This window comes from Bubalus bubalis, chromosome 2 (genome assembly GCF_019923935.1).
Source record: "Bubalus bubalis isolate 160015118507 breed Murrah chromosome 2, NDDB_SH_1, whole genome shotgun sequence".
NCBI classification, from domain to species: domain Eukaryota; kingdom Metazoa; phylum Chordata; class Mammalia; order Artiodactyla; family Bovidae; genus Bubalus; species Bubalus bubalis.
In genome coordinates this window covers 42,224,776-42,249,827 of record NC_059158.1, presented here as the reverse complement: position 1 = coordinate 42,249,827, position 25,052 = coordinate 42,224,776, and the positions used below count along the sequence as shown (strand labels likewise).

At 38.8% G+C, this 25,052-nt stretch overlaps 1 protein-coding gene and 1 long non-coding RNA gene across 8 annotated transcripts in view; one reads left to right on the top strand and one right to left on the bottom strand.

Annotated features, from left to right (window-relative positions):
* The window catches only part of LOC123330160, a 104,710-nt gene extending 102,653 nt beyond the window's left edge, over positions 1-2,057 (top strand). For all 4 annotated transcript variants that reach the window (XR_006545870.2, XR_006545869.2, XR_006545875.2 and 1 more), the window contains one exon: positions 1,784-2,057. This is a non-coding gene — a long non-coding RNA (uncharacterized LOC123330160). The remainder of the gene's footprint in view (positions 1-1,783) is intronic.
* FKBP5 (FKBP prolyl isomerase 5) overlaps positions 1-25,052 on the bottom strand; it is a 116,555-nt gene that overhangs the window by 14,985 nt on the left and 76,518 nt on the right. For all 4 annotated transcript variants that reach the window (XM_025271122.3, XM_025271115.3, XM_044930861.2 and 1 more), the window contains 3 exons: positions 22,308-22,450; positions 21,255-21,369; positions 2,102-2,258 (listed from right to left, as the gene is read on the bottom strand). In XM_025271122.3, the coding sequence (XP_025126907.1) occupies positions 2,102-2,258; positions 21,255-21,369; positions 22,308-22,450 (415 nt within the window). The remainder of the gene's footprint in view (positions 1-2,101; positions 2,259-21,254; positions 21,370-22,307; positions 22,451-25,052) is intronic.

The window sequence follows — 25,052 nt, the reverse complement described above, 5'->3', positions numbered from 1 at the left end:
CTGTCAAGGAGTCTTGTCAGAATCAAAGAGAAGGTATATGCCCTGGAAATCTTTTGGAGAATGAAATACAGGTGACCCTAAGAGTAATACCAAACACATATTTCCAATAGCCATATTTATAGCCACACTCAGCTGCAGTGTGTCTGTTAAGTGGGAACCTGGTAAGACCAGCGAATTCACTGCACACGCTCCCCCACGCCCGGATTCTCTACGTACACAGATCTTACTTACATGGTGCACGTGTGGGCAGTCTCCTGTTACAGGCATTGCACTTCGTGACTCCTTAACATACTAAGCAACATCTTAAAGAGGAATAACGTGTTCCTTTCTAACCATGCTATTTCCACAAAACATATGAAAAACCTTTAGACCTAGAAATTCATGAAAACTTGTTGCCTACTTTTATGCCTGAAAAATCTACCACATGTTAAAACAGGGTTTCCTTTTCCTTGTGGTCTGAGAGTCAAATTGGAGAGTCATCAGGACAGCAATATCAGCCAATATGCTGAGGGTCCGGGTGTGTCAGGCACTTTGCTACGCTCCTTACATGCCTTCTCTTACTTAGTCCTCCACAACTCTGTGAGGCAGATACTGCTATCCCCATTTTATAGAAAGGGAAACAGACTTAGAGTCAAGTATACACGGCTGGTAAGCTGCATGTTTTTTTTTGTTTCTTTTTTTTAAAACCACAATTTAAACCTACAAGGAACCATCTGCATTAATAAATGTAAAGGTAATTCTGGCTTCTCTCTGCCCATTACAATTGAGACATCTGTTCCCACAACTGGCTTGTCAGCTAGGTCAAAACGTAATACACTGATTCATATAATATTATATGTTTACAATACATGCAGAACTCCTCTGCAAGGAACTTAAATTTGAAAATATATGTGCATAAATACCACTCTCTTTATATGAGCTTAGAACTAATGTAACTTTGGGATGCTGGATTAAAAATACTTAGATATTACTTAGATATGGAAGAGATGGCCTGTCTATGCCCCACCTGAGTTAAAAAATAGTTTCTTATAGAAGAGAGAACTAGATTCATCTGAGTGAAGTACATACTACTATTTACATAGTAAATGCAAATAAAACACAAAGGTGGGAATATACTAGTTCAGAAAGGAATAAGGCAGAGAAAAAGAAGGTATTAAATAAAAGGTGCCTCAGTGAAGGCTCTAAAGGGTTCGAGATGTAGAGCATTTTGCAAGGCTTTTCAAGTGGATTAGTGGCATGACTGGAACATCACTTGAGAAATACAATTATGACTCAAGTGTCAGGGCAAAGGTAAATATGCCACTGGATTAGGACTAAGGCTACACAAGGCACGCAATTGTACAAAAGGCACAAGAATACCTATTGGCAAGTGCAGGTCATCAGGATTCCCAGTAACTCAAAATCCTACTGACTGAAACCCAAGGATCCAGGGAGAGAAGAGACACGAGATAAGCAGATGCACTTTCACACAAATAGAATCAAAACACCCTGGTTTCTCTCAAGGGTCCATTTCTCAAGATAGAAGGGTTAGATCCACGGTATAATTTTAGGTCTAAAAATAATACCAAACATGTTTTCACAAGAAAGACTGTTAGTGCCTGATAGTTCTAAGCTTGGAAGTGCTAATGGATATCCTTATGATGGGAAAAATTTAGGCAAAAATGAGTCATCTCCTCTGCCTTTAGATCCAGGAAGAGCACTCTTTTTTCAGAGAGTCTGTATAAGAACAGGTGGCACAGATTCAAGTGGTAATAAATCATCCAAATGTTGCTTCTACTTCCAGCCCCCACATTTTACTGCCTCCAGCCTAATTCAGAGAAAAAGGGAGAAGGGGCAAGAGCTTCCTGTCTTGGCAACATGGCCGGCAAAACTGCCTGTCAGTCCTACCCTGAACACACATCAATCAAGTGAACAGGCTTACAAACCTCTGTAATATTATAAGCCCCATTAACTCACCGTAACTGTAGCCTGATTTAATTAATTGTTTCCACTCTTGGCATTAACTTCACTGAAAATAGCAAAATGCTGATTGAAAAAACAAGTGTATCCCTGTTCTTTAGATAACGTCAGTCACTGTGTACTGAACCAGTACACTGCTTACCGTGGTCCAAGATATAAAATACATTGTTCCTCACGCTGCATTTTCTCCAGGGCTTTGTCGATTCCGATTGGAATGTCGTGGTCTTCTCCTTCACCAACGATGAACCCCACATCTCTGCAATCAAACGTCCTTCCACCACAGCGGCCTTCCAGGTGGACTGAGAGAGGGGAGACAGGACAGTCAGCAGAGCTGCTCCTTGTGACTGGCTAATGTAGGGCCGTGATAAAAGAGTATAAAAGTATAAAAGTAGTCCCTTCTTCTTTGCATCTGGAGACATATGCATTATGTCCTGTTGAAGCTTAGTCCACCCAGTTGGGAAATTTAAGCGCAATCATATTTATTTCTGTTTTAAGTTTAAACTTAAAAATTACTGTAACTGTATGAATAAGATAGTTTAGCAGATAATAAAGTGGAAACAGTTCTAACTTAAGCTGACAGAGATATCCTCTACTGTAACACAAGAAAAACTATTTAGTAGGTAATTATCAAAATGCCACAAATTTAATACCAAGTAGATAAAGGCTTAAACATCTTCTTGGCTTCAGATGTCTGGGTTGAAAAACAACTGAATGGCTATTTCTCCAGTGATATACGAGGGTTAACTGAATACAGAAGCTCTTTTTTAAGAGCTTTAACCTCATTCACAAACGTTTAAATAAAATGGAAAAGCCAAAGGCAACATCATCAATAACTAACACAGCTGTAATCCCTTAGTAGAATAATAAATGTAAAATGTGATGGAATCAAGTCTACAATAACTTGAAAAATCAAATTTCTCAGCCACCTCCTCAGATATGTTAAGAGGTCAATTTCTCAGGGCCTACTTAGCCACTGCACTCAAACTCAGCTCATTTTCAGGGTAATTTCATATTAGATAAGTGGCTTTATGTTAGTATAATATAGGAAAAAATGCATATAGATATGTATTTTCCTCTTGATTGGTTAGACTTTTCCTTCTGGGATAAACAATTCTCTGAAACTTTCCAACTATGTTTAGTATTAAGGATATTCATTCCTTTCCATTTAGGTCTTTGACTCAGTAAGAAAAATGGATGGTTTGCACGACAGCACAGCAGCCAAAAAGCAATATAATAATTTATCTTTCATAAAAAATTCTTTATTCCTGCTTCTGTAATATAATGGCCTCGATTCAAATGTAATGAATTCCTAAAATGCTTCTTTTCTACGAGGTTGGGCTACTTTACTTTAGATCAATAATTTGCTTTAGAGACTAAACATAACTTGTTCTGTTACACCCGTTCCATGAGACAGTTACGTTCCAAATACAAATTCAATTCCAATGTATACTTTTCAACTTCTGAATCTCAAAGCTCCTTTGAAACTCTAAAACTCTATTAGTTCTATGACCCAGTAACGTAACTCTCGACACAGACCAGAAACTAGTTTCAAAGCTAATTCCTGTAATTTGATCAGGTTACCTTTAGCCCAGGCCTAGGAAATGGGAGAAACCCTGAAGAGTAAACAGCAGTGGCATAGATACTAGGGGCCAAAATGTCACATGGACATTTGTGCTTTCAAGTTCTCTACCCTTTTCTAATCACTAGGATTAATACCATCCTGATTTGTTCCCATCACAGATACAGGATGGAGCCAGACACTTGGGCCAAACTAGAGAAGGCCTGATTTGAGTCAGACCCTCTAAACAGGGGCAACAGCTAGACTGGCTCTCAGAGTGGAGCTGGAATAGAGGAATTTTGTTCTGTTCGATACAGATGACTCTCAATTAACTCACCTTTGGAACGTTCTATGTAAAATACAACTTAGCTTGCAGCACGGTGAAAGTTCTCTCGGAAACAGTCCCAAATAAATTCAACTTTATTATTTTCAAATACGTACACACCTGAGAGATTCTGTAGGAAATTCTAAGCTTAAGATATTTTTACTAGAGGGACTTCCCTGGTGGTCCAGTGGCTAAGACCGTGCGCCCAGTACAGGCAGCCTGGGTTCCATCCCTGGTTAGGGAACTAAATGTCTGTCTGCATGCTGCAACTAAGCCCTGGCACAGCCAAGTAATATTTTTTTTTTTTTTAAGATATTTTTTTTTTACTAGAGTAAAAGCTCGTATTTCTAAAGGATTTGAGAGTTCTAAAAAGTTTATGTTCTTATATATTTTAAAATTTGCCTAAGAAATTTAGACTAGTGTGATGACACTTTTCATGAAAAAAAGATTTGCTGAGCAAAGTGAATTTCAGCCCACGTACTGTAGCACATCTCAGGCATTGAGATTTATGATCCTAGTAGCTCACAACTTTTTCTGTGTGAGGTTTATTGTTAGAAGTGTTTTCCTCCCTGAAGGAGAGAACATTTAGTGGGGGAGGAAGCTATCAGTACATTCGTTGTGGTTTTAGGTTGATCAACTTTGAATGTGTTTTCAAAACAGGAAATCCAGACACTCTGTGAAAGATTCCTGCCTGTGTGTCAGTTTCCTAGGCTGATTTTCAGCTTGATGCATATACTTGATCTTAAGATTCTATAAATGATTTCAGAAATTCTCCTTACATGTGACAACCCTTTATGTTAGGGAAAGAAAAGACTGGCTACTAATAAACATGTTGGGAAAGATAAGTGAAGCAAGCAAGCAAAAAAAAAAAAAGTTCAAGTCAAATTATAATTAAATTAAGAAAGGAAAAAAAAAGTTCACCGCAGCTGGTCTAAGAGAGATAATACTGGGAGAACCAGTGTTTTAGCCACCCAATAGGGAAACATTTGCAATAATGCTTACAAACACTTACTACCTTATAGAGGAACTAATCTTTTTTTTCTATTAAATCTCTTTTAGGTTGAACCTGAACAAGCACTATAGTACCACAAAATCTTAAACTGATAAACTGATATGCATGTGCGCACACACACAGCAGTCTGTGTGTGTATATAAAACCTTTTAATATTGACATTATCTGGAATGTCAATGCAAGAGGAGGTGTTACAGCCTTAGCTAGTAGAGAGCCCAATGATTGTTTACATCTACTAGCAAACCCTATCGCTAGGTTAACTGGTTTCTAAAATTGGAACACTGGTGTGACATGTTTCATGTGACAGCTGATGAGAACTCACACCCCATCCTGGAGCTACAGAAATGCCTGCGGATCGCCACAGCAGGGCCCCGGTCCCCCATCATGGGGACAGATGCAGACATGTCTGGCTCCCACATAACTGTTTTTTAAAAAATTGTCTCAACAATTGCTACCAAAGAAAACCATGGCAGCTCTGGCTGTGGAAGACCTGTGGTTGCTTTTGACCTTGTATCACTTAGTGCAAATACTCATTTAATAAATATTTAATAATAACCATCATGACTCACTGGGAGCTCGGCCTCTAGGGCTCAGGAGGTCTGTTGCTAATTCCAACCAGCCTGATTTACGGGAAGTAAATGATCTATGACGTGCCCAAAGAGAATAAAAGTACATACAGGATGCTTCTACTTAGGGCTTTTTTTGGGGAGAGAAAGAAATACACAAGTTAGAAAGGGACAACATTTTCTCTTAACTTCAAGTCTACGTAACTTAAAGGGGGGAGATCCTCCAAACCCCACGAAATCAAACCAAACTGAATTACCCGAACCTCCCTGCAAAATCCGAGTGTAACCACATCAAGTGAGCCTGGTCTGCTGCAAAACATCACTTAAACTGGAGCTCTGACTTATTGTTCTCTTACTGCCCTAGAGCAATTTTGTTTTGAAGAGCACAGAACACCCTGTTCTGAATGTGGCTGGCACATGAACTCGATGTGCTGACAGCAATTTGTACTCCGATTAAAATAGGGGGGGAAAGGAAAGAGTGCACTGCAGTAAGGAAAGAAAAAAAAAAACACTGGAATGCAAGAATTGAAAAACTTGCATTTTGGGTATAATTTGTATTTTAGGAAGCAAAACTGAGAAAGAGGCCCCATAACCTTAAAAAAAATTTAAAAGTGCTGTAATCCCTCCAGCCTAAAGACGTTAGCTCTGGTGAGTGTTTTTCTCTTTTCTAATTATAGTAGTTGGTGTCTGATAGCTTTGCACTCATTCCCAAAACAATTACTGGGTCATGGGGATCTGAATGGGAATGTTGTAATGGCATTACTACTAGACAAGACTGGCCATTTAGCCAGAGAAAACCAGGTTGTGACAGGTTACTCCCACTCAGCAAGGGTTTTCTCTGCTGCCTACTTCATGCTAAGGGAGTTTCTCTCTGCCTGCGTTTCCTGCCTAACAGAGCAGAGCACCCAAGAGACAGTGGGATCTTAATGACCCCCTGAAGAGGCAGATCCAGAGATGGGTTTCTCAAATCAGGAGAGGCATATTAATCACTGAGCAGAAGAGAAACTGCTCCCCTCAGGCACGGCAGTCAACTCCCCCCTCTGGAAGGCTGCTCAAGGCACTGAGGGACAGAAGCTAGCTGAGAGCGGGCATGGAGCCTGGCTGCTTGAACAGAAGAATGGTTATATGTCTTAGTCTAAACAGGAAGCATACACACAGCAATACATTCTACACCAACAAAACTCACCACTCTCTCCTCTTCACACTAGTATAGCACTTGAGTCACTGCTGGATTCCTGTCCCATTCAGTCACTTAATTGTGGCTTTAGGCAAGGTCATTTAAATTATCCAAAGATCAGTTTCCTCATCTATACATTAGGGAAACAATGTTAGCTAACTGTTGACAGGATTAAATTAGGTACTGAATTAAAGCTTTTAGCCCAATACTTGACATCTACTCATTTATATGTCAGGGCAGCTACTATGTGAAAACACTATTATGTGCGGCTACACAGAGATGAACTCAATGAACGTTAGCTATGATTATTTTCCTGCAATGAGTGGTAAATTATACCAGATTAAACAAAAATTAGAACTTGGTATGAGAAACCAGTTAATAGCTCCACAGAGAGTGCTGTCAAAATGTGAATAAAATTCAAAGCAGGCAAAGGCAATCTCTTACGCTTTTGTACCTCGCAGTGTGTCTAACTGTGTGTACAACACACAGTTCAGGGCCAGAAAGTAAATATTTACTTAATGATTAATCTGAAAACAGGGCATTAAGGAAAACAGTAATTTTCACTCATTTATAGGAATTTTCCCTTTTGAATATATTAGAACTCCTATTTTTAATAAACTTAAGAGCTATTTAAATTCTTCACTGATATGCAGCTTTTGTTTTTAATACTATTCTAAAATAAATGGTCCATTGGCTGAATTTTTTAAATAACAAAAAGATTATTTTCTACTAAGATTTTACTCTACCTGAAGATTTGAAGATAACTTTTAGAGCTATATGGGCTTCCCTTGTGGCTTAGACGGTAAAGAATTTGCCTGCAATGTGGGAGACCTAGGTTCAATCGCTGGGTTGGGAGGATCCCCTGGAGGAAGGCATGGCAACCCACTCTAGTATTCTTGCCTGGAGAATCCCCATGGACAGAGGAACCTGGCAGGCTACAGTCCATGAAATCACAAAGTGTCAGACACGACTGAGTGACTAAGCAGCCTTTCAGTTCAGTTCAATCTCTCAGTCGTGTCCAACTCTTTGCAACCCCATGAATTGCAGCATGCCAGGCCTCCCTGTCCATCACCAACTCCTGGAGTTCACTCAAACTCACGTCCATAGAGTCGGTGATGCCATCCAGCCATCTCATCCTCTGTCGTCCCCTTCTCCTCCTGCCCCCAATCCCTCCCAGCATCAGAGTCTTTTCCAATGAGTCAACTCTTTGCATAAGGTGGCCTTTAGAGCTATGTAAAATGGAAATATCTGAAAGAATAAACACTATCCATTTTAGACCCAGGTGCTGTGCTTGGTCGCTCAGTCACGTCAGACTTTTTGTGACCCCATGGACTGTAGCCTACCAGGCTCCTCTGTCCATGTGATTCTCCAGTCAAGAATACTGGAGTGGGTTGCCATGCCCTCCAGCGGATCTTCCCAACCCAGGTCTCCTGCATTGCAGGATTCTTTACCATCTGAGCCACTAGGGAAGCCCAAGAATACTGCAGTGGGTAGCCTATCCCTTCTCCAGGGGATCTTCCCAACCCAGGAATTGAACCGGGGTCTCCTACATTGCAGGCGGATTCTTTACCAGCTGAGCTACCAGGGAAGCTCTAGACCCAGGTACCATACAACATTATTTTGTGAAAATATCTAATAAAATGGTTTCAAGAACTGCTCTCTCTTATTGGACAAAATTTGCTAGGGCATTAAAGCATGTGAAAAACAAACAAAACCAGAAAAACCCTCATAGTTCTATCAGATTTCTTTTTTTAAAGAATTTTTAATTGGGGGTAATTACAGTATTGTGCTGGTTTGTGCCATGCATCAACATAAATCAGCCACAGGTATACACATGTCCCCTCCCTCTTGAAACTCCCTCCCAGCTCTCACCCCGCCCCACCCCGCCCCACCCCACCAGGTTGTCACAGAGCACTGGGTTGAGCTCCCTGTGTCACACAGATTCCCCCTGGCTAGTTTACATATGGTAATACACAGGTTTCCATGCTTCCCTCTCCGTTCGTCCCACCCTCTTCTTAGCCCGCTGCATCTGCAAGTCTGTTCTGTCTGCGTCTGCACTGCTGCCCTGCAAACAGGTTCATCAGCACCATCTTTCTAGATTCCACACACACGTGTTAATATACTACATGTCTTTCTCTTTCAGACTTACCTCTCTGTACAATAGGCTCTAGGTGGATGAACAATAAGCTCTAGGTTCATCCACCTCATTAGGACTGACTCAAATGTGTTTTTTTATGGCTGAGTAATATTCCATTGCATATATGTACCACATTTCTGTATCCATTCATCTGTCGATGGACATCTAAGTCGCTTCCATGTCCTAGCTATTGTGAAAAGCTCTGCAGTGAACACTGGGGTCCGTGTGGCTCTTTCAGTTATGGTTTTCTCAGGGTATACGCCCAGCAATGGGACTGTTGAGTCATATGGTAGTAGTTCCATTCCTAGCTTTTTAAGGAACCTCCATACTGTTCTCCATAGTGGTTGTATTAGTTTATATTCCCACCAACATGCAAGAGGGTCCCCTTTTCTCTACATCCTCTCCAGCACTTATTGTCTGTAGATTTTTTAAATAATTGACATTCTGACTGGTGTGAGGTGATACTTCATTGTAATTTTGATCTGCATTTCTTTAATGATAGCTCTATCAGATTTCAACACGGGCATACATTAAATCCTTCCTCTATTTTCAATTTTTGGACCATTTTGGTTTTTGGCTTCCCTGGTGGCTCAGAGGTTAAAGCATCTGCCTCCAATGCGGGAGACCTGGGTTCAATCCCTGGGTCGGGAAGACTCCCTGGAGAAGGAAATGGCAACCCACTCCAGTATTCTTGCCTGGAGAATCTCATGGACGGAAGAGCCTGGTAGTCCACAGGGTCACAAAGAGTCGGACATGACTGCATGACTTCACTTTCTTTCACTTTGGTTTTTGGTGCTATTTATAAAGAACATATGTATTATTTATAAGGAACACATACCTATATTTTGTTGTCATCTTTGTGTTAACCTCGTGAGAATTTCTGCCTTTAATAGGTGACTTTACCTCATTCATATTTTTTGTGATAGATGACTTTGATTTTATTCCTACCATCTTATTTTTTATTTCCTATATAATGTTTTCTTGTTATTTTTCCTTTATTACCTTTACTAGTTCAGTCAAATTTTCCTTGTTCCTTTACTTGTCCACTTCATGCTGGTGGTTTGGAAGTTCTACATACTATTCTTATTGGCACCTAAAATTAAATTTTGAACAAATCATTTAACACACACACACACACACACACACACATATTTATCAATGTGAACTAATTTCAACCTCTTCCTGAGAAACCTGTATGCAGGTCAAGAGTTAGCACCAGACATGGAACAACGAACTGGTTCCAAATTGGGAAGGCTGTATATTGTCACCTTGCTCATTTAACTTATATGCAGAGTACATCATGTGAAATGCCAGGCCGGATGAAGCACAAGCTGGAATCAAGATTGCTGGGAGAAATATCAATAACCTCAGATATGCAGATGATACCACCCTTACGGCAGAAAGTGAAGAGGAACTTAAGAGCCTCTTGATGAAAGTGAAAGAAGAGAGTGGAAAAGATGGCTTAAAACTCAGCATTCAAAAAACTAACATTATGGCATCCAGTCCCATCACTTCATGGCAAATAGATGGGGAAACAGTGGAAACAGTGAGAGACTTTATTTTTGGGGGCTTCAAAATCACTGCAGATGATGCAGCCATGAAATTGAGAGAGGCTTGCTCCTTGGAAGAAAAGCTCTGACCAGCCCAGACAGCATATTAAAAAGACATTACACTGCTGACAAAGGCCCATCTAGTCAGAGCTGTGGTGTGAGAGCTGGACTGTGAAGAAAGCTGAGCGCCGAAGAATTGATGCTTTTGAACTGTGGTGTTGGAGAAGACTCTTGAAAGTCCCCGGACTGCAAGGAGATCAAACCAGTCAATCCTAAAGGAATCAGTCCTGGTGTTCATTGGAAGGACTGATGCTGAAACTGAAACTCCAATACTCTGGCCACCTGATGTGAAGAACTGACTCATTTGAAAAGACCCTGATGCTGGGAAAGATTGAAGGCAGGAGGAAAAGAGGACAAAAGAGGATGAGATGGTTGGGTGGCATCAGTGACTTGATGGACATGAGTTTGAGCAAGCTCCGGGAGTTGGTGATGGACAGGGGCATGCTGCAGTCCATGGGGTCACGAAGAGTTGGACACGACTGAAATGAAGTGAACTAATCGGCAGAATCTGAATAAGAAAATCATTTTAGCCAATTTCCTTCCTCTCATTTTCCTTCATTTCCCATCTGCATCTCATTTTGTTAAAATGACCCAGACTGTTAAACAATTACTATTTTTAACATTAGTTCTACCATTTCAGGGATCCCAACTTCAGCTGTCCTGGTATGGAAATTACTTTTATGCTCACTGATGTTTCTTATGGCTGAGTCTTCACTTCTTGGCTTTATCTTTTGTGATGTTATAGTATATCCTATTTCCCCCCCCCCCAAAAAGGGCACAAGTCTGCATACTCCCAATAGTTAATTTTGTTCTTATAGTTAAGTGGGAATTTGGCTGGGGATAGAATTTTAGGTTCAAAATACTCATGGACAATGCTCAAAACGTCTTTTCGTATGTAGTTTCACAAGGTCATTCTGATTCTTAGTCCTTTGCACAGTTTTGGAAGCATGCAAAATTTTAAGTAATGGAATTAAGAAATTTCAGCAGATATAAACACAATGGAATACTACTCAGCCATAAAAAGAATGAAATCTTGCCACTTATGACAACATGGATGGACATAGAGTGTATTTATGCTAAGTAAAGTAAGTCAGAAAAAGACAAATACCATCTCATTTCATGTACATGTGAAAACTAAAAAACAAAGCAAATAAACAAGTCTAACAAAACAGAAGCAGAGTCACAGATACAGAAATCAACAGGGATGCCAGACGGGAGTGGGGATAAGTGAAATAGCTGAGGGAGATAAAGAGGTACAAACTTTGTTAGAAAATAAATGTCAGGGATATAATGTACAGCATAGGGAATACAGTCAGTAATACTGTAATAACCCTGTATGATGACAGATGGTAACTACACTTACCATAGTGATCATTTTGTTAATGTATTGGGTTGGCCAAAAAGTTCATTCAGTATCAGCTTGCTGAATGAACTTTTTGGCCAACCCAATCTGAAACCAGTATTTTAAGTCTATTATACTTCAACTGAAAGGAAAGAAAAGAAAAAAGAAAGAGGGAGGGAGGAATTTCATCAGGATGTATCTAGGTGAAAATGCACTCCTGTGCCACTATCAACTGGCCCTTTCAACCTTAAGATTCTTCTCTCTTCCTCTAGGAAGATACATATTACCTATCCTTGATTAATTTTTCATCTCTTTGGGTTTTTTTCTCTGTGTTCTGAGATATTCTTTACCATCTTTTGTATCACTAATTCAGGATTCTGAGACTGTCCATTTTGCTTTTCAATCCTTCCTTGGTATTCCAGTTTTGATAATCACATTCTTAATTTACACATACTTTCTTATCTTCTTCATTTTCAGAGAAGCTGATCTTGAGTCATGAATTCAATATCCTGTTTTAAATATCTCTGAAGATAGTAATTAGTATTTTGAAAGTTCTCTTCTATTTCTTAGTATTTTGAATACTTAGACAAGTCTATCTGAGTGTTTCTGTTTCAGAATCTGCTGAGGATTCTGTATTATTTGGCCATATTATAAAGGAAGGATTCAGAAAGATCAAGTGAGTTTAGTTAGCTGGCACAGGTTTTCTAAGGCCTTGGATTAGGTAAACCTTTTCCCAAGAGGGGTGGGTTGATCATGGGGATCTCTGGGTGAAGAGTCCACAAATATTTATTGAGCATTTACTATGTGCTGAGATGATGTGCACAGGAAGGCTGAGGACACCTTTTTCCACTGGTGATGTAGGAGAAAGTTTTACTTCAGGAACAAGACACTTCAGCTTATTTACTGTTGGGCAGAGTCGCTCTTTCACTTTTTCCCCCCTTCAAATCTGTTTTCAAAGTTCAAAGGTACTTTATGTTCTTATTCTGCAGTCCAAGTCCTAACACATGGAATCTTCCGAGGCAGATCCCTATTTTATTTTAGAAATCTAGCCTTAGTGACTTTAGTCTGGGAGCAAAAGTCACAGCCAAGCCCTACAGTAGTAATTCTGAATCCCTGGCTGCAAAGTAGAATCACTTGGGGAGTTTTTTAAAAAAAAATCCTTATGCCTGGAGTTCCATCCTTTGAGATCTAATATTCTTATTTAACTGGTCTGGACTGAGACCTGGGCATCAGGATTTTAAAAGCTCCTCAGGTAATTCTAAATTCAGCCAAAGTTGAGAACTTGCTACATAAGAGGCTTGCTGGCCCAGCGGTTCCATATTGTTTTTTTTGTTTGTTTGTTTGTTTTTAATTTTTTTAAATTTTATTTTATTTTTAAACTTTACATAACTGTATTAGTTTTGCCAAATATCAAAATGAATCCGCCACAGGTATACATGTGTTCCCCATCCTGACCCCTCCTCCCTCCTCCCTCCCTATTCCATCCCTCTGGGTCGTCCCAGTGCACCAGCCCCAAGCATCCAGTATTGTTTTATAACAACCCTGATGATTGCCCCATAGCCTGCTTTGGCTCCCTTGCACCAGCTAACCAAGCTTGGAGTTCTGCCCAAGTTTGTGGAAAAGAACAGTATGTAGCTCTGCAGAGGTCTTTACACCTGTTGTGGGTTGGGTTTCCTGAGTCTAGTTTCCATCAGTCCAATTTTATCTACATATTCCAGAAATTCTTCATAATTTTTGACGTACTTCTTGAAGTTTTCCTGTTTTCTACCACTAACATGGATTTCTTCCTCTTTTTTGAAATCATTCTCCATCCATCCCCTTCCCTTCCCCAACTCTCATTTCAGTGGGATTCATGGAGGGAAAGAAGGTGAGGGGGAAAGGTACTCCCAACAACTCAACTCCCTGTAGATCACTCTGTTGAAATTTCCACATTTGAAAATACTGCCGACTGTCTGTACTCTGCATTCAGATGTGGTTGAAAGTACTGTGAGGCAAGAGTTAGTTTAACTCAGAGAGCATTTTGATGTACCTACTCCAAGCACAAAGTTAACAAATCAGAAGAGGTGAGAGATGGGAGGTGGGGGAAGAGGAGCTGGTAGCTCTTCAGAGCTGTATGTCAGTCAATTGGTTTTTCTAAGAAAATAAAGCTTAAAAGTAACAATGTAGCCACTACTGGCAATGAAACTAAAGTATGATGACTAAAGTATCAGTCATCATGATAATGTCAATTAGAGGACCTTAGAACACAGTAACTTTTCTTTAATGGAAAAAGGACAGCATTGCATAAAAATTACAAGATGGTCATCTTAATTGACATAAAAACACACACTGGAACAGGATCTATTGATCTGCAACCATTAGGATCCTGACAGAGGGAGTAAAATATCACAATTTCTTTGAGAAAGATTAAGTTCTGTCAAATTAATGTGCAATTCTGTCTTCCACAAAGAAACCATTAAAAGGAAGCAAAAGATCACAATTCAATATAAGCCTTTTGATTCCATCCATAACTTTGTTCTTCAAAAAACCAACCAACAAAAATCCTGGAGAAATATGATTAGGTAAGATTACTAAGAAGGTATATAATTATTTTAAAGACTGTTACCAAAGACAAACTGATTATGGGTTCCAGATCAACCCTGGTAAAGGAAAATGATTTGCTAATGGATTGGCTGGAGAGTATAAGGGAAAGAGAAGTCTAGGGTTTATTTCCTTAAATCTATTTAAAGACAGCAAAACATATGCTATAAACATAATATAGAAGATAAAGAAATTAAGTGTCTGCCACATTCTAAGCACCTTTCTTAACTGTCACAACAATCTGTGGGGGTAAAAAATTCTTCTTCTCATTTTACAGATGAGAAAGATGGATGCTCAAGGTGATTAAGGAACTTGTCTAAAGTCATAAAAATATCAAGTAGTGGTTCTGAGATTCAAAATTCGTGTCTATCACTTCTGAAGCCTGTGGGCCCCTTCCCCTGACTATTCATTGTACCTTTATACAGAAATGACAGAAACTCAGTCCCTCTTGTATATCTATAATGACACATTATAATGGATGATCATTGTCTGTAGTTTTTCTTTCACAACTGACCTTAGTTCTAGGATTTCTACTCGGTTTTGAATAGTCTATAGTGATGCTGCAAAAAAGGCACATCAGTCAAGACAAGACTGAGAAGACTTTAAAAGGAACAAGGTGATCTTGGTTTCTGACAGGGACCACTTCTGAGTCAACCTTCTGTCCTCCTCCCACACAGAGTTGCAAAGAGCTTCATATAGGTTTCACAGAGGGAGAGCGGAACACCTTAACCTTGACAACTGACAATACAACAAATTTTTATAAAATTGATTTGTTCCAGAAAACCCAAAAGGGCTTCTGGGATAAAAAAGAATAAACCATTTACTCTAAAATTCCCCAGGAAAATACAGACTAACAAGAGAGACAAAAAAATTAGTCATTGCCTTTTCTTAATATATTTAGAGACAGAAAAGAATAAAATTATATAAAAGATTATTCCAATATATCAAAAATTCTATTCACAGAATATATTAGAATATTATAGAATAGATAGAATTCTATATGGAATATTATATATCAATATAGCATGTTGATAGAATATTAGATATCAATATGTAGATATATATTATAGATAATATAGATAATAATATACATCTAATATATAGATATCTCTCTCTATATATATATAGATATATATCATGGCAAATAGATGGGGAAACAGTGGCAGACTTTATTTTTCTGGGTTCCAAAATCACTGCAGATGGTGACTGCAGCCATGAAATTAAAAGACGCTTACTCCTTGGAAGGAAAGTTATGACCAACTTAGATAGCATATTGAAAAGCAGAGATATTACTTTGCCAACAAAGGTCTGTCTAGTCAAGGCTATGGTTTTTCCTGTGGTCATGTATGAATGGGAGAGTTGGACTGTGAAGAAAGCTGAGTGCTGAAGAATTGATGCTTTTGAGCTGTGGTGTTGGAGAAGACTCTTGAGAGTCCCCTGGACTGCAAGGAGATCCAACCAGGCCATTCTAAAGGAGATCAGTCCTGAGTGTTCTTTGGAAGGAATGATGCTAAAGCTGAAACTCCAGTACTTTGGCCACCTCATACGAAGAGTTGACTCATTGGAAAAGACTCTGATGCTGGGAGGGATTGGGGACAGGAGGAAAAGGGGACAACAGAGGATGAGATGGCTGGATGGCATCACCGACTCGATGTACATGAGTCTGAGTGAACTCCGGGAGTTGGTGATGGACAGGGAGGCCTGGCATGCTGTGATTCATGGGGTCGCAAAGAGTTGGACACGACTGAGCAACTGAACTGAACTGATTGATCTCTACTATTCTATCAATATATTATACAATATATAATATATATCAATATAGAATATTGATAGAATATTAGATAGAATAAGATAGAATATTATCCTTCATGCAAAAAGGGATTATAAGAAAAAATTAATATATCTGCTCTTTTCTGCAAAAAAAATACAAGAATAAACCAAGAATTAATGAGACTGGCTACTTATAAGAGGCAGAAATTTAGGAACAGAGTGGAAATAATGAGGTAATGGGACAGGTTAGTAGGATGAGGGGGATAACACTTCTGAGTGTGTCTTTTTATATCATCTAGAATCATGGTAATGTTTCATATACCCCAAAAACAAATAATTAAAACCAACCAGAGTGTGAGGGGAACGCCAATGGAAGGCAAACATAACAGATGAACTTAACTGTATTACAAGTGAGGAACATAACCACAACGAAGGGAATGAAAATGAAAGAACTAACTTAAGTTGGAGAGTAGTATTTTCAGTGTATGACAGGCTCAGGACAAAAGGAACTACTTTCAAGATACATTCTACTTAGGAAATCTGTTTTTCACGGGGGCGGGCGGGGGGCGGTGCGTGCGTGCGTGCGTGTGTGTGTGTGTGTGTGTGTGTGCATTCAGTCACTCATTCATGTCCGACTCTTTGCGACCCGATGGACTGTAGCCCTCCAGGCTCTTCTGTCCATTGGATTTCCCAGGCAAGAATATTGGAGGGGTATGGGTTAGCAATTCTGAAACTGCTTTCTGTGTATACTATGATTAAGCAAATAAATAAATATACTGTGGATAATGAGAGCCAGGTTTCTCACTGTAGGAGAAAGCAGTTTCAAAGAAGCAGAGAGAAGGCTAAAACAAATCTGTGATGGGGTGAAACTGAAAGTGTCAGTACGTACCCATAGTTTTTAACGTATTATTGACCAGGGGATTTCAGCAGAAACTAACACCTGTGGCCAGCAATTTATAAATAAATCTTGAAAAGTCTCTGGTCAATAAAGTTCAGGTAACAGAAAATGTATTAGTATGTTTCTAGTCAATAATGAGTTAATACATATTCACATACTAATACAGAAGTATACATAGATATGTACAGATGCACATTGAAGTACATGTATTTCCTGGACCTCTTAAGAGCTTCTAGAAGCAATAACATTCCATAGCATGAGTATACCTAGCACCCAAATCTTCATTTCTAAATACCATTCTCCAGGAAAAGGAATCAGAGCTCCTTAGAGAAATGGCTGATTCTACACCTGGGGCAGGAAAATTAACCAAATAAACCCTGAACATCCAGTGGTGTCCAAAGCAAGCATGTGCTCAAGAAACAGTGTTGAAAGGACAAAGGAGCCAAGCTGAAGGAATTTTCAATCTCCAAATCTAGGACAATCTGAGCAACAAGAATATTAATGAACAATAACCTACAGAATAAAACAATATCCATGGGTCAATACTGGTGTAAACAAGTGAATAAACAAACAGGGGAGAAGAGGCAGTTCTTCCTTACAGCAGAACTCTAATTAAATGTAGAAGAAACAGTGGAAATAGAAAAGTCACCATTAGGCAAATTATATACCACAGTAATAACTGTTGCATACAAAAATCATTCATTCAAGGGTGCTAAAGTTAGTGTGTGAAGGTGTGATATAAAAGAGGTTATTTCCATAGTTTCCTAATATTTCCCTCCCAATGAGACACTTCGTAATTATGGACAGAAAAACAGTAACTTTATAGTGGAAAAACATAGACCCCACCTTAACCAAGTGATCCAAGTTAATATCCCCAGCAGTGAGACCAATGTCATGCACCTCCTGATAACTGAGAAGGGCGCAACATCACTTATGTGGTATTTTTCCAAATATGTGTAGCCTCAATCTGATCAGGGGAAAACATCAGACAAACCCAAATTGAGGGATATTCTACAATAATTGGCCAGTTATCTTCAAAAGTGTTAAAGTCATGAAAAACAAGAAAGATGATAAACTGTCACAGATTGAAGGAGACAACTAAATTACAATGTTGGATGCTGAATTTGATGGTGTGCTGGAAAAGGACATCAACATGGCAACTGGTGACATTAAAGTTAAGATGTGCAGAATGGTTAATAGCACTGAATCCATGTTAATTTCCTGATTTTGCTAATGTATTGTGGTTAAGTAAAGGGGAAGCTAAGAGGAAATTCTCTGTACTAGTTTTGCAACTTTTCTGAAAGTTAAAAATTATTTCAGTGAAACATTAAAAAAAATGACTCCCGTTGAAAATATTACCAAAAGCAAGATTTGATTTAATTTAGCAGTGGTAGCTTTGTGGTATTGCCTATAACTGGGAAGTTTTTCCTTTTACTTTAGTTGACAAAAACCTCTAGTTTTAAAACATAAATTGCTGAGTTAGGGAAGTCACTGTAGCATAGGTGAAAAATCCTTTACTTTGCATGTTTGAAAATTTTCATAATAAAAATTTTAAAAATGTTATAGACAAGATTTCTAAATGCTAATTAATATACTGAAGAGAATTTCCTATTATTTCTATAACTTTCATAAACATTTAGAATTTGGTCATAGAATTTTTAGGGCTAATAGGACCTTAGAAATCAAGACAGCTTCCCTTGTGTCACTGTACACGAAAGAAGCTAAAGCTAGAGAGGCAACATCCAGTTAGAGCTGGCCACAGTCTGAACCCTCTCTCTCAGCTCCTAGTCTAGGTGCTTCTCCAACGTTATACATCTGAGCTCTTCTTCATCTATTCTAAACTTATCAAGAATGATAACTATCTAAACACTTTAACTACAATAGGACAACAATACTATTTATAACTGTTTCCAATTTAAACAAAAGCGAAATTTGAACTAATTTACCAGACCTGTGAAAATGAAAAATGGGTTCAAAATAGAAGGTAAAATAATGTTGTGGTTCAATATGAAACATTAAAGATGAGAGAATCAACTATTCTAGTTTACATTTTAAAAACGAACTCTCATTCCTGTGGCCATCCTTGTTTAGTGACTTGATTTTTTTAATGTGTGTATTTCTTTTTTGGGGCACACAATCCATTTAGTTTAGTCTTTCAATAGTTTATAATTTCCCTGTAAGGGACTTCCTACATATTTTTTGTTACATATATTCCTAGATATTCTAGTTCATTATGCTATTTCAAATGAAACCTTTATTTTTCAAATTTTAAACTTTTTATTTGGTACTGGGGTATAGCCAATTAACAAGTTGTGGTAGTTTCAGGTGAACAGCAAAGGGACTCAGCCCGTACACATACATGTAACCATTCTCCCCCAAACCCCACTCCCATCTGGGCTGGCACATAACACTGAACAGAGTTCTATGTGCTATACAATAGGTCCTTGTTGTTTATCCGTTTTGAATATAGTAGTGTGTACACGACCTTCCCAAAGTCCCTAACTATCCCTTCCTCCTGGAACCGTAAGTTGGTCTTGTTTCTGTTTTGCAAGTAAGTTAGCTGTATCATTTCTTTTTAGATCCCACATGTAAGGGATGCCATACTCCACTCAGTAGGACACTCTCCAGGTCTGCACACATTGCTGCAAATGGCACTGTTTCACTCTTTTTGATGGCTGAGTAATATTCCATGCTCTATATGCACCACAGCTTCTGTATCCATTCCTCTGTTGACACACATTTAGGTTGTTTCCATGTCCTGGCTATTGCAAACAGTGCTGCAATCAATACTGGGGTGCACGGATCCTTTCAGATCATGCTTTCCTCTGGGTATATGCCCAGGAGTGGGACTGCTGGGTCATATGGTAGCTCTATTTTTAGTTTTTTAAGGACCTCCATATTGTTCTCCATAGTGGTTATACCAATTTACATTCCCAGCAACGGTGTAGGAAGGTTCCCTTCTCTCCACACCCTCTCCAGCATCTGTTGTTTGTGAATTTTTTATGATAGCCATTCTGACCAGTGTAAGGTGTTATCTCATTGAGGCTTGGATTTGTACTGCTCTAATAACTAGCAATGTTGGACATCTCTTCATGTGCCTGTTGGCCATCTGTATCTCCTTGTTGGAGAAATGTCTATTTAGGTTTTCTGCCCATTTTTTGAGAGGGCCGTGTGTTTTAATGCTGTTAAGGATCAAAGTGTTTATAAATTTTGGAGACTAATCCCTTACTGATTTAAAAAAACAACTTTTTTTTGGCTGCACCACACAGCTTGTAGGATCTTTAGTTCCCTGACCAGGGACTGAACCCCAGGCCACGGTAGTGAAAGTGCTAAGTCCTAACCACTGGACCGCCAGAGAATTCCCTTGATTTTTTAAAAAAATTTTAATGGATGTTATTTCTTTATGCTTTCTCACAACTGTCTTTTTGAAGTACTTTCGCTTAGTAAATGGCATCTTACAAACATTTATCCATGCAGAAAGCATTTGCTGAACACCAAATGTGTGTAAGGCTCTGTAAGTGACGCTGGAAACAAAAAGATGAAGAAAGGTTCTTGTCGTCCAGCGTGCACTGTGCACTGGAGAGGGGCAGGTGCTGACCGGAGGGCACAGTGACAAGTGGTGTACACAGTGGCGCCTGGTATGTGCACACCTCCCTCTGGGAGGGGGAAGGGTGCTCCGCTACCCTGGTCCTCACCCTATTCTTACACCCTATTTAGCAAATAAAACAAAAAAATGAAACAGCTTCAGGTAATTCTATAAATGACTAAGCAGAACTTGAACCCAGGTCTCCTGACACCAAACAGAATAAATTAATCCCCAGTTTTGATCTGTCTAATATGATGAACCATTTTTTATCCTGACAACAGCCTGTGAGATGAGTTTGAGAGCCTTGAAGGGCATTACCATCTACTGCTCTATTTAGTAAACGTAATCTTGGGTAATTTATGTAACTTCTCTGAACTCACTTTTCTTGCCTAGGGATAATTAATCATACCTCAAAAGGTTACTGTGAGAAATAAATGAATAAATATGTAAGGTAACTAATATGGCTATTGGCACACCAAGGAGTCCACAGACTAAGAATTCCTTATTGGATGGGCTTACCTTTTACTCACTTTTTTAAAGAGTTTGAAGAACCTGGTACAGTGTTGGCGCATGTAGGTTGAGTGAATATTTACTAAATGAAGTCCTTATTAAATAAATGTTCAATTTAAAACTATTCTACAGATAAATATTCAGTACATTTATTCGTTTAAAGATTTTAAAAAGGAAAGCTCCATTTTGTCCACATAACTGGGACCTCTCACAGCAGTACTTACTCTCTACTGTTGCTCCCTCATTTGGGTTTGAATACCCTTCTCCTTTCCGTTTGATTCTTCGAATAATGCCCCCATCTTCAAATAAATCCTCTCCTTTGAAATCAAGGAGCTCAATCTAGAAAGGAAAAAGGGATATGGCTGAGAATGGCCCAAACAAACTCAATTTAACATACTTAAATGCTAGGGCAACTATTCTTCATTTTACAAAACAAAACTCTGTTTTATATTTATCTGCTTCTCAGTTATTGGAAAAGCAGGGAAAAAAGAACACTGCACTTTTCAATACCTGGAAAGAACCTTCATGTAATGATAATGTCTAGGACCACATCCTGTGGGGCTACACTGCAAAGACAGACAGGAAATACTAGGAAAACTGCCTTGTGGGCAAAACGCCAGAGTGACACAGTTCTGGCCCAAAACTACTTTGTTTAACTCTAGAGGCCACCACTTTTTCACCCCAGATGCATGGAATTCCCTTCTTAAAATGTAAGACTAAACCCTATGAATCAGGCCTACAACCAACTAAAGGTGTATTTTACCTGGGTACAATGTTTCAGTCATTTTCCCTCTTAATTTTTTAATTAAGTGTGGCCAAATATGTGTGACTCAACACAGGATGCATAACATTTTATCACCACCTACTGCTTCTAATGAGGAAGTGAGATCTGGGACAGTCATAAACCTCTGTCATAAAAATAGCTTTACAACTTGGTTTAGGTGTATTTCAACATTTATCTCCCACATTTCCCATCCTGTCCTCTGGTCAGGTCTGAGTATGTCACAACTCACACCACTGACCAGAACCTTTATTTCTAAGCCTGGTTTCTTTTGTTTATTTGGATATGACCGTTTTGTGCCAGAGACACGTTTCTAAGAAAGCACTGGCACACACCCCTTGGGTTTGTGGGAAACAATTCAAGACGCCAAGCCCCAAAATAAACAAAGTGGACCCGATCCTCAATAGCGAGCTCAGCCTGTGGCACTGCCTGCCGCCTTGGAGGCAGCACTGGGGCAGAGCAGGCGCTAGCAAGGCAACCTCACACACGTACTTGCCTCAAAAAAGAGAGTTGCGTTCGAGGGAATTTTGGGGAGACTGCCAGCCGAGCCATATGCATATTCTGGTTTGCACAGTAAATGACAGATCTCCCCTTTCTTCATGGTAGCCACCCCAATGTCCCATGCCTTGATAACTTGGCCTAGGAGAAAGGAAAAAGTGGTTGAAAGCTATAGGCTATATTTTAAGACTTTCACAAAACAAAAAATCAAACACATTTCCCATTCCTTAAACTATATACTTCTCAGCTAGGAAGCAGGGGCTACAAAAAAACTCAGTAAAAGTTACACACTAAGAAACAAATCGTGATTTTTTTTTTCCTGAGAGCTAACAGAGAAGATTCTCTGTTGAGAAGCATGAAAGTGGTATCAGATTCTAAACTGCTCAAAGACTAAGTCTTTGAAAAGTGGCAGTAACATAATCTCTGAAATGTGGCTGGGCTGCAGTTGTTGCTTAATTTATAATTTCAACTGTAAGAATAAGTGCGTGTTTTCTAGGCAGAGATGGAATAAAAATAGTATAGAAAATGGAATTTGTCCTAAGAAAGCTTATAATTTAGTTGGGTAGACAAAAACAACAAACAAGAAGCATTTGGAAAAGTATAAATTGCATAAAACGGCCCATGAAACAGATTTCTCCTCAAAATTTAGAGTAAAAAAAAAAAGTGGTTTTTGTTTTTCTAAAAAACCAGAATGATGTGTGTCTTCTTCTGCCAAATCACAAGAACTACAGAACTCAGAATGTTTTTTTTTTTTGCTTACTTCCAGGAAACTAAAAGTTTACTGCTTAACTGTAAAACTGTATTTTTTTTTTTTTTTTTTTTGGGATATGGACCATTTCTAAAGTCTTTATTGAATTTGTTACACTACTGCTTCTGTTTTATTATTCTGGCTTTTTTGGCCACAGGCATGTGGGATCTTAGCTCCCGATCAGGGATCAAACCCGCACGCCCTGCACTGGAAGGTGAAGTCTTAACCACTGGACCACCAGGAAGAAGCTTAACCCAAATCCTCTGGAAAACAACAGAGAATGTACAAAACTTCAAGCGATGATATACAAATTTGAGGTGCTCTGTCAAAGACTTGAGTATTCAAAGTGAGACCAGGTGAGCAATGAACACCAGAAAGAGCAAAGTTTTGAAGACAGCTGTTATCTTGAACTGAGAGCTGATGGTAGGATTACAGTAAGGATGATTAAAATAAGGGGAACTCTATGCTAACGTATATAAGTAGAGATGGACAAAGCATTTGTGACTTATGACTTCAGCTTACTCTTAAGCATTACAACTTTTCAAAATATCAGATATACTTATTTTAAAGTGTATGTAAGGTATACATGCCTATTTTTACAAACACCTAAGAGAGAAAGATATAAGTGAAAAGTCATTCATTCCCCTCCTTATAAGAAGCCACTGTTGTATTTTCTTTTTTGTATCTTTCCAGTGTGCACTACTGCTTTTTAAAAAATTTAAAACAAAAGGACAGCATACTATACATTCAGGTCGGAACTGCTTTTTATGTATATAAAATATATATACATATATTTTAATTATATATAAATATATAACATTATAAAATGCTATAAATATATATAAATGTTTATAATTTCTATATGTGTGTATATATGTATATATACACACACTTATATCTTTATTCATCAGCTGATACGAGGATATGAATTTTAGAAGTTAGCAATACAGCCTGCTTTAACTCCAGACTGCATAAATTAGAATACCAGGTTTGGCCCATATTAGTTGTGTGACCTTGTACAAGTTGCCTTGTCTGCAAAACGTAGATAATAATAGTACTTGCCATATAGTTGTTGTAAGAATTCAAGTGCCTGGCTATTATATACACTGAATAAAGAACAGTCGTCGTCATCATCATCATAAATACATAGTGACCTACTTCATTGTCAGTGGCTTCAGAATATTCCAGTCACTCTACTCTTGAGAAACATTATCATCAACAGTACTCTAATAAGGATTTTTGTCCCTTATGTTTGCCTATTTTGTGCAAGTATATTTGGAGAGTGAATTCCTAGAAGTGCGAAAGTGATGTGCACTTTCTATTTGATAGATATTGCCCAACTGCCCTTCCAAAAGGGCTACATCAATATATATGCCCACACACGGTTCCAAAGTGAACAGTCTAGAATCTTCGGAAGAAATGTAAAGTCTGCTGTGGACAGGCTGCTTCAGAGTCATTGATGCTCCTCAAAGACTATGACTGGTTTTAGTGTGGTCCATACAGAACTTTTTTTACTCTCAACTCTGCTATTTTAAGACCAATAATACCTTACACCCTCTTTGACTGGAAAGAGGAAATCATATTGTGGGGGTACTACTGTATATTTGTTCAAGACATTTAGCCAATTACTGAGGAGCAAAGGTCTGTCTAGGTTCTAAAAATTTGAAAGTGGCTGTTCCCTTCTTCCATCTAAGAAGCATGCAACGTAGTCTGGCTAGTGCAGCAGAAAGACACATGCCCTGTTTGTTTTTTTAAGGATATGGTGAACACCAACACAGAACACAAATAGTGGCTTTTGCCTTGGGCTGGGGATTGGCGCAATCAGCAAAAGCTTAATTCACAGATGATGTCTATGGTAGGCCTGAGAAGCTGGAAACGGCAGTCTGGCTATTAAATCCACAGGAGCCCCAAGCTATATAAATCATGTCTGTGCCTTTGGCTTTTCTTCTCATTCAGGAACATTTAAGTTTCTCTTACACAGAACTTCAGATACTG